The sequence below is a fragment of the Vigna umbellata genome, chromosome 1 (assembly GCF_029865625.1).
Source record: "Vigna umbellata cultivar VRB3 chromosome 1, Vumbellata_1.0, whole genome shotgun sequence".
Taxonomy (NCBI): domain Eukaryota; kingdom Viridiplantae; phylum Streptophyta; class Magnoliopsida; order Fabales; family Fabaceae; genus Vigna; species Vigna umbellata.
The window spans coordinates 89,334,865-89,351,680 of record NC_142165.1 but is presented as its reverse complement, the minus strand read 5'-3'; the positions used below and the strand labels follow the sequence as shown (position 1 = coordinate 89,351,680).

The window sequence follows — 16,816 nt, the reverse complement described above, 5'->3', positions numbered from 1 at the left end:
CTTTTTTTCTTTTTCGTGGTTAGTAAGATTCTAAAATTTTAATTAACTTTTGTTAATTTAGTTGTTTTCTCTAATGTGGTTTCAATAATAGGTAACAGTACATGGATATCATTTTGTTATTTTTTTCTTAATTTAAAATAAAATTTGTTCAAGTGTTAAGTTACTAGTATCACATGACAATATCAATGTCAGGATGTTACGTTTTAGTGTTTTATATTTCATTTAGTCTATGTTATTTTTATTTAATTTAGTTTTGATTTTCTTATTTTAAAATGAATAATTTTGTCTTCCTCCAAATTAAAATTAAAATTATTTTTTATACTAAATTGAATTTTTATTAAATATTATATTAATATTTTTATTAAAATTTAACTATTATATTGATGTAAAGTTAAAAAAAATAGTATTGGAGTTTGTTTAAAATTAAAAGAAAAAATCTTCATTATTTTAAACTAACTCTAACCATATTTTTTACATCTAATAAAAATCAAACTTAAATCAAATAATTATAAAAATATTTAATAAAAATATCAGTATAACATTTATATAAAAATTAAATTAAATTTTAATTTAAAAAATAATAAAATTACTCATTTTTTAAATAATTAAAACTAAATTAAATTAAAATAATAAATATAAAAACCAAATTAAATATAAAATATAACACGTAACACTAATACTTGACATTATTTAGATAAATTTTTTAAAATTTAAAAGAAATAAAAAAACTTCCAATTCACACCAGATATATTTTGATCACTTTTAACTATTTTAACCTAGTCAAAAAAATTAAGTTTAAAATCAAAACCTTATTACTGTTTAAAGAATCGATTAAGAATTATTTTATTTATTATTTAATTGAAATATTTAATTGTATTGACAACGAGGATGTGTGTGAAACCATTATCACTCTTGATATTTTATATGTATCAATTATGACTGTTGTAAGCGTACTTTTTTTAACTTTAAAAATAGTTTATTTTACTATAATTTTTGTAAAAATTAAATATGTTTTTAGTCTTTTAAATTTTTTTTAATGAAATTGAATTTTTTTTTATGTCTCAAATTTTTGATACAATTAAATTCTCAAACTTTAAAAATAAATAAATAAATATAATATTTTTAATTTAATTTTTTAATCTAATTGTGTTAAAAAAAAATTATATGTCAAATGCATTTTAGAATAATATTTGAATTATTCAGAGAGTTTTCACAAATTCAAACTCTAATATTAATCTGAAACACAATTTAAAAAGTCTAACAAGGTTATTGTTGTTGGCTTAAAATAAAGGACGTAAAACCTTATTTAATTTTTATATTTTAATATTTTATATATTGAACTATTCAAAGAATCAATTAAAAATGTTGTTATTTATTATTTAATTGAAATATTTAATAATAATTCCAAATACTTTTGAAAAGTTGAAAAAAGAAATATACAACATGGACTGTGCTTTTGCCAGGTATAATAATAATAAGTAAAAGATGTAACTCGACCGTTGAAAGCCAATAATTCAGCTACTCGAGGAGAGAGTAGCCTCTACCCTTTTCAGTGTCTAAAAATAAGAGAAGGGATAGAAAGTAGTGAACAAGAAAAGATAATGAGTTCAGAAAAGTGTATAGACAGGAAGCACTATGTTCTGGTGCATGGGGCTTGCTATGGAGCTTGGGTTTGGTATAAGCTGAAGCCACGCTTGGAATCTGCAGGCCACAAGGTCTCGGTGCTGGACCTTGCAGCTTCTGGCACCGACATTCACAAAATTGAACATGTTCATACTTTCTCACAGTATTCTCAACCTTTGTTGCAGCTATTGGCCTCACTTCCCCCAAATGAGAAGGTCATTTTAGTAGGTCACAGTCTTGGAGGGCTCAACATCGCCCTTGCCATGGACAAGTTCCCAGAAAAGGTAGCCGTTGGTGTTTTCGTAACTGCAGTAATTCCAGACACTCAACACAAGCCATCCTATGTCTTGGAAAAGGTTAGTTTCTCAGCTTCTTTGCAATAATTCATACATATTTTCTATCTTTTGTTTCTCCAGACCAAATGCAATGCTTAGTTTATATGGTTGATAATGTTGTATTTGTTAAGGAATAGTTCTGCTATGTTATTCATATGCGACATGCTTCTAACTCCTATGAACTCATTTAACCCGCCATTAAACCCAAAAGAATCGGTTTTAAGTAGGTCTGGTTAGGAGTCAGAAGACCAACTCTCTTCAATCATAGTTTACTTTTACTCTTTCAAACCTGCCTTGTTTACTGCCTTGTTCCAGTGGGTGCAGTAAATAAATGTCACTCAACATATTAAAATAAATAAAGCATGGACACTCGAACTAAACCAAATATTTGCTTCCAAGTAATTATATTTCAAGTATTTTAGAAATTTGGATAATTTTAATTTCATTTTTATTATAAATATTTATTTATATTTATTTTATTAAGTGTCTAAAATTAATTTTATTTCTATTTAAGTATTTTTTTTGTTAGTATTTTTACTGATTGATTCTTCTGTTAATAAGATAATGTGCTCGTTATTTCTTTTTGGTTTAATTGCTTCCTTTGTCCCCAGTTTGGTTGAATTGTGTCAAATTCATCTTCATTTTTAAAAAAGTTTCATTGTCGTCCTCACGTGGTGTAAAAGTTTCATTGTCGTCCTCACGTGGTGTAAAAGTGTCAATTGAATCCAAACATAGAAAAAATTTGTGTCAAAGTAGTCATTTTTCCTATATCTCTGTGTCTTCCTTTCATACAATCAAGTACAGATATTCATTTTACCTTATCCAATTTAAGGCTTTTCATAGCTCCAGAGAAGTGACATATGAAAGGAAGACACAGATAAATGTTTACCGATCGGTCGGCTATGAGCCCATAGTAACATAAATGTTTCTGCTGAACGGGACCGGGGAACACTCTTGCTACCTCCGTCCGGAAACACTCCTCCTCCTCCGATCGGTCTTCCTCTTCTTGCCTCCTCTGCGCTCGGTATCAGTGTAAATGGGTTGACCTGCAGCAAACAGTCCGACGCTCAAGTCAGAATGGGCTCTCGCAAGTCTATAATTATAAAATTGAACAGAACATTTACCTTCCCCTTTGACTTCTATTTATACAATTACAGGGAATATTATTCATTAATTTACCTTTTAATGGCTTTCAATGCTCACTTTAAATACTCGACAAGGACCGTTACCTCATTAACCACGCATTCATGAACATTTAACGGCTGTCTGCAATCTTCTTTCCTCGTGCTTACCCGATCGGTTATGTTATCAACCACCCGATCGGTGGCCTACCCTCGGTAGCCACACAAGCTGCGGTCGGTTACTCACCCTCAGTAATAACTCCATTCGTGGTCGGCTGCTTACCCTCGGTAATAACCCACTCCACGATCGGTTGCCTACCCTTGGTAGTAACACAAGCCCCCCAAGCCCTAGCAAAGTACTTTGCGTACGGTTTTGAAGTGACCTCCGCCCGACCTTCCTTTCCGTTTAATGAAATTTGACCATGTGTTCTGGTGGGAACTGAAAAGTCTCGCCCGTAACATTTAGGCGGGAAATGTGAAAAAACAAAGTGTCTTCCCCCCCTAAACCGTCAGATCCTCCCATCACCGAAACGTCACATCTCCTGAACCGTCAGATCTCGCGACCTTTGACGTTCTAGATTTATCCATTGAGTCGGTTTTAACCTAAGTATAAATATCCTTCTTTTCACCCTAATTTTTACTGTCTCTAATCTTCTTGCCGTCGCCAGCCTCTTCTTCTCCTCCGAATCTCTCTGCTCCTTCCGTTTTCTCTCAGGTAATCATGTCGTCTGATCTCTCCGGCAACGAGGGGAAGGGGTACGCTGATGAAGAGAATGCCAGTCTGTCGACCTCCATAGCCGTCGTTGCCAGTCATGGTGCTAGGGCTTCGCCCTCCGGGAACTCCTCCGATCTTCTGGTGGATAGTGATGCCCCTAAAGAAGTCGCCATCCATGTAGACTCCACCGGCGCTTGGGACGGGAAGCCCCGAGATTGGCCTCTTATCCCCAGTTATGACTAGGTGCCTGACGAAGTTAGACAGATTCCTTCCTCCTTCTACAATCGTGACGCATTCCGGAATCTGGTCACCCATACCTGTCTGGTCAAGAATGCTAATGACGCGAGACAGTTCAAGCTTGCTATCTGTCAGAGGACCGAGCGCTTCTACCACGGTCGGGAGAACTACCGCTCTGACTTCTTCTATGTTTACGCCACTCTATTTAAAGATCTGAAGGTTCTCTTGCCCTTCACTGACTTTCAGATGGGTGTATTGAAAACCCTCAACTTGGCCCCTACTCAACTTCATCCGAACGGGTGGGCCTTCATGCAAGCATTTTCTGCTATCTGCACTGGCTTGGCGCTTAAGCCGACTCCCCCGGCTTTCCTCTTTTTCTTCCACGTGCAACCACACCCGACCAAACCGTGGGTATCCCTGCGGACGGTCGGGAATAAGCACCTGTTGACTCTCTACAACAGCTCCTACAAAGACTTTAAAAATCACTTTTTTAAAGTCGTGCCGACGGAGGCTGGATATGAAAGTTTTTGCAACCCCGGCCCCACCCGGGATGCCAAGTTTCCTCATTACTGGACCCGAGACCCTCGGAAGGTCCTCTCCTGGCCAAAGCCGCAGATGAGTACCAAGGACCTCGATTTAATCAATCAGCTTTGTCAGCTACCCCCCAAATCCTCGTGTCGTGTTATGATCGGGTTTCTTGGTAACAAGAACATGCCTTCTAATGTGTTCGGTAAGCTACTTTTGGCCGCCCTTTACCGAGCAACCCTTTGAACTTATCTAAGTTTTCGTTTGTCTTTGCAGATTATTTAGCGCAGATGGATCTGTCCAAGGGTAGCACTTTCGCCCGCCTGTTCGCTCAACGAGGGGGCGATGTGAGAAAACCGAGCGGGAGTTCTTCCCACGCCCCGTCCACCACCACCGGACCTGTCGCTCCTCATTCAGTGCCTCAGGTTTCTATTCCTCCACCTCCGGGCGAGACTGTTACCAATCCAGCTCCTTCCAAGTCCCCCCCTAAGAAGAAAGGGAAACGAAAAGCCGTTTGGGACACCTCTGCGGAGTCCATTCATGTAAGAGGAGTTTGCCCGACGGGCCTCCTCTCCCCAGTCTGCTAAGTCCCACCTCCTGGGTGGCCAAACATCTCCGCTTCGACCATTTTGCCGAGGACAAGGCCCTGGTCAGTGGGATGACCGAGGAAGAGGCCTCCAACATGTCTCTGGAGCTGACGGCACGGGCGGCCTTATGTCAGGCCTATGCTGCCCATAAGAAAGCTTCTGCTTCCGCCGAGCTTCAATCACTCCAAGAGAAGCTCGAGTCTACTGTTAAGGCCAACCAGGACCTTACTCTTCGGCTAGCCGAAACCGAACGGATGGCAGAAGAGGATAAGAAGAAAGCCAGCACACTGTTGACCGAAGCTCGTGCTACTCAGCGCCGCATGCAACGGTCTCTGGATGATGTCCAGCTGGACTTTCAGAAGGCCACTGCTTCCAACACAACATTGACTACCGAACGGGATTCTCTCCTCGATCGGGTAACTAAGTTGGAGGCCGAAGTCAAGCTGCTGGGTGATGAAGTAGTGAACGAGCATGTGCTCGGCTTTGACAAAGCTCTCGCCCAATGCCACCTTCTTTTCCAAGTGCCTACCGACGATCCCCGTATCGACGTGAGCATGATGGTGGTGGACGGCAAGTTGGTTCCCATCCATGCTCCCCCATCTTGCCCTCCGGTCGGCCAGGATGTCGAAGCTGCCGTCGAGGTGATTGGAGAGACCGGCGAAACCGCAGGCCAATCCTAAGCGCCTAGACTTAGGGCTTTATTTCTTGAAACATGTATTTGTAACAACATTTTGCAATCAATGAAGAATTCAATTTCCTTCTGCCACTTTACCTTTGTTCTTGTGTACTTGTATTTTCCTGTTTTAATTGTCTTCTCGTACTTAGCTTTTCATTTCCTGCTTGGTTTTCCTTGTAAGAAGACCGCTCGGTTTAGGTCTTAGAAGCTCTCAGGGAGCGTGCTCCAAGACCAGGGTGAGAGCTCACGAAGAGACTACCTCACCCGCTCGATTTAGGTCTTAGAAGCTCTCGGGGAGCGTGCTCTAAAACCAGGGTGAGAGCTCACGAAGAGACTGCCTCACCCGCTCGGTTTAGGTCTTAGAAGCTCTCGGGGAGCGTGCTTTAAGACCAAGGTGAGAGCTCACAAAGTGACTGCCTCACCCGCTCGATTTAGGTCTTAGAAGCTCTCGGGGAGCGTGCTCTAAGACCAAGGTGAGAGCTCACGAAGAGACTGCCTCACCCGCTCGGTTTAGGTCTTAGAAGCTCTCGGGGAGCGTGCTCTAAGACCAAGGTGAGAGCTCACGAAGAGACTGCCTCACCCGCTCGGTTTAGGTCTTAGAAGCTCTCGGGGAGCGTGCTCTAAGACCAAGGTGAGAGCTCACGAGGAGACTGCCTCACCCGCTCGGTTTAGGTCTTAGAAGCTCTCGAGGAGCGTGCTCTAAGACCAAGGTGAGAGCTCACGAAGAGACTGCCTCACCCGCTCGGTTTAGGTCTTAGAAGCTCTCGGGGAGCGTGCTCTAAGACCAAGGTGAGAGCTCACGAAGAGACTGCCCCACCCGCTCGGTTTAGGTCTTAGAAGCTCTCGGGGAGCGTGCTCTAAGACCAAGGTGAGAGCTCACGAAGAGACTGCCTCACCCGCTCGGTTTAGGTCTTAGAAGCTCTCGGGGAGCGTGCTCTAAGACCAAGGTGAGAGCTCACGAAGAGACTGCCTCACCCGCTCGGTTTAGGTCTTAGAAGCTCTCGGGGAGCGTGCTCTAAGACCAAGGTGAGAGCTCACGAGGAGACTGCCTCACCCGCTCGGTTTAGGTCTTAGAAGCTCTCGAGGAGCGTGCTCTAAGACCAAGGTGAGAGCTCACGAAGAGACTGCCTCACCCGCTCGGTTTAGGTCTTAGAAGCTCTCGGGGAGCGTGCTCTAAGACCAAGGTGAGAGCTCACGAAGAGACTGCCCCACCCGCTCGGTTTAGGTCTTAGAAGCTCTCGGGGAGCGTGCTCTAATACCAAGGTGAGAGCTCACGAAGAGACTGCCCCACCCGCTCGGTTTAGGTCTTAGAAGCTCTTGAGGAGCGTGCTCTAAGACGAAGGTGAGAGCTCACGAAGAGACTGCCTCACCCGCTCGGTTTAGGTCTTAGAAGCTCTCGTGGAGCGTGCTCTGAGACCAAGGTGAGGAGAGCTCACGAAGAGACTGCCTCACCCGCTCGGTCTAGGTCTTAGAAGCTCTCGGGGAGCGTGCTCGAAGACCAGGGTGAGAGCTCACGAAGAGACTGCCTCACTCGCTCGGTTGTCGACGTAGCACAATTCTGTGTACAACATAACAAATTCTGTGTAATAAGCAATGTATTATTGATAATGAATGGTGTATACAAATCTCTTAGCTGAAATAGAATTTTAAATGAGATGCGTTCCACGTATTGGGTATAGCCCTTCCCGTCGGGTGCTCCAAACGGTATGCTCCATTTTGCAAATTCTGAACCACCCTAAAGGGGCCGTCCCAATTATCAGCTACCTTTCCTGCCGATCGGTTCCGCCGGGCTTCTGCTGTTTTCCGCCACACCAGGTCTCCTTCCACAAATTGTCTTGGTTTTACCTTGGTGTTGTAGCGTCTTGCCAATAGTCGCTTAGTAGCCTCCGCTCGGATCATAACCACTTCTCTTCGTTCCTCTAGAGTGTCTAACTCTACTCGCATTTCCTCATTATTATCCTGCAAGGTTATCTTCCTTCGTAGGGAGGGCTCCCCTACTTCCACCGGCAGCATCGCGTCTACACCATATGTTAGACTAAATGGGGTTTCACCTGTTGTACCATGCGGCGTGCAGCGGTACCCCCACAGGACCTCCTGTAACTCATCTACCCATAAGCCCTTGGCTTCCCCAAGTCTTTTCTTTAGCTCGTCCACGATGACCTTATTGGCCGCTTCCACTTGACCGTTCGTTTGAGGATGTTCTACCGAGCTTGTCACATGTTTAATTCCCAATCGTTTTTAAAATTCTCCCAAACGCTTGTCTATAAATTGCCGCCCGTTATCCGTGACTATTACTTTAGGAATCCCGTATCTGCACACGAGCGTCCATACGAACTTCTGTACCCGAGCGGTAGTGATCGTTGCGAGCGGCTCCGCTTCTACCCACTTGGTGAAGTAATCAATGGCCACCAGCAGGAACTTCTTCTGCGCTCGTCCTATTGGAAAAGGTTCGACAATGTCCATTCCCCACTGCGCGAACGGCCACGGTGACATCAAGCTGTGTAGCTCTTCCGGTGGCCGATTGAAGTTTTGGCCATGTTCTTGACACTTCAAACATTTCTGCACGAACACTTTACAATCTTTTTCCACCGTCGGCCAGAAATATCCTGCTCGTATCACCTTGGCCCGCAACGCTCGTTGTCCTGTGTGCATGCCGCACGCTCCCTCATGCAACTCCCTCATGACATATTCGGCTTCCTTCGTAGATAAGCATTTCAACAAAGGGCTAGAGAATCCCCTTTTATAAAGGTCTTCTCCTATCATTAGATACCGAGCGACCTTCTTTGCTTCCTGTGCCCGAACATGTAGTCCACCCTCCTAACTCTGAATAATCTCTCTTATTTCTTTCCTCCAGTCAGGCGGAGCGGATATCTCATGAACGGCCAAGCTCTCCACCGATGGGTTCATCATGACTTGCCTTATGACGGAAGACAAGTGATCTTTTCTTTTGCTGTTGGCGAGCTTGGACAAGATGTCCGCCCTCGCATTTTGCTCCCTCGGCACATGTTTGAACTCAACCGTCCTGAACTGCTTCACTAACTCTTTCACCTTGTTGAAATAGCGAAGCAGTTGATCATCTTTGGTCTGGAAGCTCTCTGTCAGTTGTCCTACCACCAACTGAGAATCTGTTCGGCATTTGACCGAAGCTGCTCCCAAGTCTTTGGCCAATTCGAGCCCGGCTAGTACAGCTTCGTACTCAGCTTGATTATTGCTTATCTTGAACCGAAAGACAATTGCCTGTTCGACAATAAAGCCGTCCGGTCCCTCCAAAACAATGCCTGCTCCTCCACCAGATTTTTCCGAAGAACCGTCCACATAAAGGATCCATTCATAAGGTCCTTCTTCTTCTTGTAACTCAACTGCAAAATCAGCCAGATGCTGCCCTCGGACTGATCCCCTCGACTCAAATTGGAGTCTGAATTCTGACAACTCCACAGACCATCCTACTATTCTCCCTACCAAGTCAGGTTTGTGCAAGATTTTTGCGATCGGGTGGTCCGTTCGCACTACTACCTGATGGCTCTAGAAGTACGGCCTTAAGCGTCTTGTTGCCACCACTAAGGCCAAAGCAATCTTCTCCACCCTTTTGTACCTAGTCTCCGTCGGCTGCAATGTGCGACTGACAAAGTACACCAATTTGAATTCAGGCTGCTCCTATACCAATGCCGAGCTGACCGTGTCCTCCGAAACCGCCAAGAATAGCTGTAACGGGCGTCCCTCCTCGGGTCGCCCCCTGACCGGTGGGCTGACCAACATGTGCTTTACCTCGTTAAAGGCTTGCTCACACTGGTCGTCCCAATTCGTGCCTGAACTCTTCTTCATGATTCTCACTATCGGTTTTATCCGCTCGGCCAACTTGGGGAGAAATCTGGATAAGGAGGTGAGTCTTCCTACCAACCTCTGAACCTCCTTCAACTTGCGAGGACTCCTCATTTCCAATATCGTTTGGCATTTATCAGGGTTCGCATCAATGCCTCTAGTTGTTAGCAAGAATCCCAAAAACTTTCCCGCTGGTACCCCGAACGTACATTTAGCCGGATTGAGGCGCATGTCATACTTGCGAACTTGCTGGAAAACCTCTGCCAGATCTCGCACATGATCTTCTACCGAACGACTTCTCACCACCATGTCGTCCACATATACCTCCATACACCTACCAATCTGGTCAGCAAATATCATGTCCATCAGCCGTTGGTAGGTGGCCCCTGTATTTTTCAACCCGAACGGCATAACATCATAGCAATAGTTTGCCCGCTCGGTGATGAACGCCGTTTTGTCGCTGTCTAGTGGGAACATTGGGATTTGGTTATATCCTGAATAAGCATCCAGGAAACTTAGCACTTGAAACCCTAACACTCCATCCACCAACGCATCAATACTTGGTAGTGGATAAGAGTCCTTGGGACATGCCTTATTTAAGTCGGTGAAGTCGGTACACATCCTCCACTTTCCATTCATCTTCTTCACCATCACCACGTTCGCCAGCCACGTTGTGTACTTGATTTCCCGAATGAAATCAGCCTCCAACAGCTTCTTCACCTCCACTGCTATTGCCGACCGCTTCTCCTCCCCCATTCTTCTCTTCTTCTGGGCTACCGGTCGGGCTTCCTTGAACAATGCCATCTTATGTGACATTACCCTCGGATGGATTCCTGGCATATCAGCTGCAGTCCATGCGAACAAATCTTTGTTATCTTTCAACAAAGTGCCAATTAAATTGGCATGGTCCTCCTCCAATTTGCTCCCGATGGTTGTAATTTGTTCCTCCTTCGGCCCCAATCGGAAGGGCTTCGTCTCCCCCATCGGTTCCATACGATCGTCAATATTCATCCTTGGATCTAAGTCTGCCATTGCTACCTCCGATCGTCTCCTCCTACTTCGACTGCGCGAACCCGACGATGATGGTTGAACCTTCAAACCTGCCATATAGCATTCTCGCGCGATCTTCTGATCCGACCGAACGGCACAGATGTTTCCATTGTCCAGTGGAAACTTCAGTGTGAGGTGAGGCGTGGAGACGATCACCCCAAATGCGTTGAGACATGGTCGTCCCAACAACACATTATAGGAAGTGTTAGCATCCACCAGTAAGAACCTGGTTTTCACTTCCTTACTCCGTTCGGTCCCCAGGCATGTTCTAAGATCCACATACCCCCTAGTGTCCACACGCTCCCCCGAAAATCCCACTATCTGTTCGTTGTATGGGGCGATCAGGTCCTCTGATATGCCCATCTACTGGAATGTCTTCCAGTACAAGATGTTGACAGAACTGCCTTGATCCACTAACACCTTTCCCACGCTATACCTAGCAATAACTGCCGTTATCACCATCGGGTCATCTTCATCTGGATCGGGAGCATGAAAATCTTCATCTGTGAATGTGATTGGCGGCATGTGTCGCTTTCTCACATCCACCCTATGAACGCTCTTAAGCTCCCGCAAGTTTCTCTTCCTCGCGGACGCGGACGCCCCCCCCCCCCCCCCCCCCCCCACACACACACACAAATCCACCCGAGATGGTGTTTATTGTCCCTCGCAGCGATCGCTCATGGCTGCAGCTTCTACTCCTCCTACGGTCGGGACGCCGGTCCTCTCTTCTATCATTTCTTTCCACCCGAGTCCTCCTGGGTGAACTTCTTGTCCCTCTCTCTTCCTTCACAAATCTCCTTAAATGACCCGCTCGGATTAATTCCTCCACCTTATCTTTCAACACCGTGCACTCCTCGGTGCTATGTCCTATGTTCAAGTGATATGTGCAGTGTTTAGTTCCATCTGCCTTTGGTGATGACTTGGAAGGTCTCATCTTCAACAGATCCGCACTTAGGGCTTCCTCAAGCACCCTCGCTCTCGGTGCGTTCAGCGGGGTGTATCGCTCATACCTACCCCCCTTCGGGCCATCTCTAAATTTTTGACCTTTTGGCCGTTCGCTTGGGACGAACGGCTTCTTGCCTTCTTTCTTCTCCTGCCCCGCGCTCGTCCCTTGCTCTTGCTGCCTTCGCTGTACCGCCCTCATCTCTTCTATCCTTATGAACCTAGCAGCCCTCTCTTGTAACTCATCTAGAGTTAATGGAGGCTCCGCGAACAGGTTGTCAGCAAATTGGGAAGGCCTCAGCGCGGTTGCCAGAGTGCTAATGGTAAATTTCTTGCCTACCCCCTTTACTTGTCGAGCGGTTCGGTTGAATCTGTCCATGAAAGCCCTAAGACTTTCTCCTTTCTCCTGCTTTATATTAGTTAACTCTAGATACGTCAGATTTCGCGCTCGTTCTGCCGAAAACTGTCGTTCGAACATATCCCTTAGAGTAGCAAAACTATTGATGGTTCGAGGTCTCAGTGAGTGGAACCAAGCTAAGGCTTCTCCTTTTATTGACAAAGAAAAAACCCTACACCATACATTCTCCCTGGGCGAATAAACGGTCATCGCGTCCACAAAAGACCTCAAATGCTCTTCCGGATCACCCGAGCCATCATATTTGTCCAAGGTTGGGAACATTCGGTCCGGAATCTGTTCCGCCATGATTGTGGCCGTGAACGGATGCAATGCTCTAACCCGACCAGCCGTGGCCGGACGGTTAGCAGCCCGATGCGACTCGACCTCACTCTGCTCCCTCTCTTGATCATAACTTCTAGTCATCGGGTCCGTACCATCTTCTGAATTCGGATCAGTTTCCGACATCTCCACCACTGGTGACAAGGCGCGCGCAGGACGATTAGCTTGCGCCCCTCTAGCCGCATCACGCTCAGCCCTCAAAGTTTCTATTTTCGCCTGCATAGCCTCCATTCTTCTCCTCATCTCCTGTATAAACGCAGCTGGGTCTTGATCCATCCCTATGGTCGTAAAGGTTATCTTCTACTTCCCTCGGCCCCACGGTGGGCGCCAAAATGTTTCTGCTGAACGGGACCGGGGAACACTCTTGCTACCTCCGTCCAGAAACACTCCTCCTCCTCCGATCGGTCTTCCTCTTCTTGCCTCCTCTGCGCTCGGTATCAGTGTAAATGGGTTGACCTGCAGCAAACACTTTGACGCTCAAGTCAGAATGAGCTCTCGCAAGTCTATAATTATAAAATTGAACAGAACATTTACCTTCCCCTTTGACTTCTATTTATACAATTACAGGGAATATTATTCATTAATTTACCTTTTAATGGCTTTCAATGCTCACTTTAAATACTCGACAAGGACCGTTACCTCATTAACCACGCATTCATGAACATTTAACGGCTGTCTGCAATCTCCTTTCCTCGTGCTTACCCGATCGGTTATGTTATCAACCACCCGATCGGTGGCCTACCCTCGGTAGCCACACAAGCTGCGGTCGGTTACTCACCCTCAGTAATAACTCCATCCGTAGTCGGTTGCTTACCCTCGGTAATAACCCACTCCACGATCGGTTGCCTACCCTTGGTAGTAACAAATGATTATTTATCTACTTATATAGGACTAAATTTCATATATGACTCCTCATTCAACGTAAGTAATCAAGAAAACTAAATACTATCCAAGTCTAAATAAGAAAAAAAAAATACTTATTGTATGAATGAAGGTTATAAAAGGACTAGTTGTCCAAGTCCATATAGGCAATGTTGAAATTAAAGTTTAATTTCAATTTCTTTTATTAAGTTCATTCTTTTATTTTTCACTCTTCATTTAACACTAATCGAAGAGGTGTTTGACCTATATGTCGTCTTCTCATAGTGTGATTTCTTCATGAAGTCGTGTTATCGTGGTTTTACTTACCCAGACAGGTAAAGTTAATATTTTTCCCTTGTGTAATTTGAGTGCAAAATTGTTTCATTGTAATAAATTTTCTAATTTGTTTCAAATTATTTTAATAAGTATACTAAAGATAATGTTTTTTTTTTGTTGAAGTAAAATATCGTTATATGTACAGTATACTTATTAACATTTTTTAACTTTAGCCAACAAAATATTCACGCGCATATATAGTCATAAAAAAGTCATTTACTAATGTTTTTTCAATTAACATATGTTAATATGCCTTTTTATGCAAAATAAATTATTATAATGTATTGAGGGTATGACATATTGATGATAATATTACGAAGTAGTTGTATAATAAGTCCGTGAATTATTTATTATATAATATATTATTACATAAAAAAACCTATATCAAAATATCATTTTCCTAAATCAAATGAAAAGTTAGTATTTTGTAAATAGATTGAGTCCACATTTACATCTTATAATTTATTTAGTTTTTTAAAAAGTGAGAAATATTAACTTATTATAGTGATTTTGTTTTTTTTCTTTAGTTGATTGAGAGTACCTTGGGAACGAATTGGTTGGACACTGAGTTCTCTAAGGGTGAAAATAAAACGACAATTGTGTTCGGTCCCAAATTCCTGTCCGAGAAACTGTACCAAGCTTCTTCCATTGAGGTAAGTAGATGTAAAAATCTTATTAATATTGTCCAAACCAAGTGACATGGTTTTGTAATAGTGATCGGATTTTGCAGGATATAGAATTGGCGACGATCTTATTAAGACCAGGATCCCTCTTTATAGAAGACTTGTCCCAACAGACCAACTTCTCAATGCAGAGATATGGGTCAGTTCCTCTTGTTTTTATTGTTTCCACTGAAGACAATGAAATTCCACTGAATTTTCAGCTCTGGATGATTCAAAATGCTGGAATGAATGTGGAGGTTCTGGAGATCAAAGGTGCAGACCATATGCTTATGATTAGCAAGCCACAAGAACTATCTCATTCTCTCCTGCATATAGCTACTAAATATGCATGAATTCATCCACACTTTATCTGTTTTTGTTGAATGACTGAAACTTCTCAAATAAGTTATGTTTATATTGTGTTCTTAGTGTGTGTTGTTTCGAGAATTCATGTTTGACCCTCCATTATTAATCACTTTATTTCTTGTTTAAAAATAATGACTACTAGAAGAAATAAAGTTTTGTATTTGTGAAAAGCAAAAGATGAACACTAGTCTATGTTAAAATTGATGAAAGTTAATCTTGTTGTTATATGTTAGGATACTATTTCGTACAGAGAAAATATATTTTATGATATTTAACCTCAAATATATTTTAGTTAACTGTTATCATTATATAAATTTTTCCATTCAAAATTTTTTTATCATGTATTTTATCATCAAAATTTTCAATTCTTTTCATATTTCACCGATCCATTAATTTTTTTAACGGATTAATAATAGGCTTTTTAAAAGATAAAAATAAAATTGACTTTATTTAATTGTGTTTTTGAGCAATAATGTTGTGGATTAACTTCCAAATGATCAGAAATTGACACTACATTTTTTTACTTTTTTATTCTTTTTTTAAATACAAAAATTTACTTTTTTTATAATTATTTTATTTTTACATTATACATCAAATAAATATAAAAATATGTCATTCTATCGTTAGTAAAAACAAAAACAAGACTATACAATGGCATTCCAAATATATATAAAAGTCATTGTGAAACTTTTGTAGTGCACAAAAGGTGGGGAACAATCACATTTTTTCTTTTTCTTTTTTCAATTAAAAAATTTAGAGCTAATAAGTTATTATAAAAGAAAGGAAAATTTTGACAATATTTTAACGTGTCATGATTAATGTTAACATTATGAAAGAGCATTCCAGAGGCGGTACATGGATCCACCACTCCATCAGTGGAGCCTTCTCCAAACAAAGCCTTCCCAACATCTCAATGAAATGATGTTGAACCCCACCTAGCACCACACACCACACAAACGTTCCGCTACTTATAACCAACAAATCTTAAAAGAATATCATAAATACATAAATTATTTGCATTTATTTAATATTAATTTTCTTTACTTTTTATTCTTTCTTTTAAAAAAATATAAAAATTCATTTCTTTATAACCATAATTTTATCTTTATATTATATATTAAATGAAAATAAAAGTATGTCACCTTGTCTTTACTCAATCTTAAAAAAATGTCCATGTTTTCCATACCCAGTAAACCCGAGTGAACTCAAGCTGCTCAGATTTCACCAAAGCAATATGATATGTTTTTAGCTTTCACCATCCATTATTAAATAACTGATATTCAAAAGTCGTTTTTGACAGTCAATCATAGTCTATATAATATGTCTAATATATCTTTTCCATCATTCTTATATTATCAGCTTTTTTCTTTCTTTTAAAATACATAGAAGATTTCATGTTAATAAATTTTAACTGATATTATAATATCCTATTTAATTTTTTAAAACTTAAGAATAATAAATGTATAAATTCTTTTATTTATACATTATTAATTTACTTACTTTTATTTAATATATATTTTTTGACTCACTTTAAATTCTTAACATGTCTAGCATAAAATTTACTCTAAATAATACAAGAATGGGAAGAAAAACATTTGACGAAACAATAATTAATTGTTGCCCGAAATAGTGCCAGAATTGATAGAAAAGCAAAATTCATGAAAAAGAAGATTGTTTCTACTAAACAAAACAAAGTTGATGATAAAGCAACAAGAATTAATTGTTTGTCGTGTGGAGTACGGGAATGGATAAAAAAGACAAAATAGAAAAAGATAAAAGATGCAATAATTAAGTATTTAGCCTAGACAATACAATAATTGATAGAAGAAGTGTATTATATGACCCTACCGTACAGTCAGGTTAGGCAATAAATTAGAAGAAATTCGAAGGTTATTTGTCATGATGTGCGTAACTATTCAATTTTTACAAAACTATTATCAACATGAATTAGTTTAGAATAAAATATGATTATTATCAATTAAATTGTAATTAAATTGTTACTGATTTAAAAGTTATTTTCAAAACTATAAATATGAATTTGAGATAAAAAATATATAATTATATTTAATATATATTAATTAATATAATTGTTGATTGATCGTTGACTTTAATATAGGAATATTTTCTACAAATAACCTCACATCTTAACTAAGGACATTCATGATCACGAAAATTAATACTTGAAAGATAATATATACATTCTACAATAAAACCGATAATCTCAA

General features: G+C 41.2%; 1 protein-coding gene across 1 annotated transcript; it reads left to right on the top strand.

Annotated features, from left to right (window-relative positions):
- The first annotated feature begins 1,522 nt into the window (after positions 1-1,522).
- LOC124830605 (salicylic acid-binding protein 2-like) lies at positions 1,523-14,745 on the top strand. The gene is made up of 3 exons (XM_088104661.1): positions 1,523-1,979; positions 14,091-14,216; positions 14,294-14,745. The coding sequence occupies exons 1-3, from the start codon at positions 1,602-1,604 to the stop codon at positions 14,576-14,578; spliced, it is 789 nt and encodes a 262-aa protein (XP_087960787.1). The 5' UTR covers positions 1,523-1,601; the 3' UTR covers positions 14,579-14,745.
- The last annotated feature ends 2,071 nt before the right edge of the window (positions 14,746-16,816 follow it).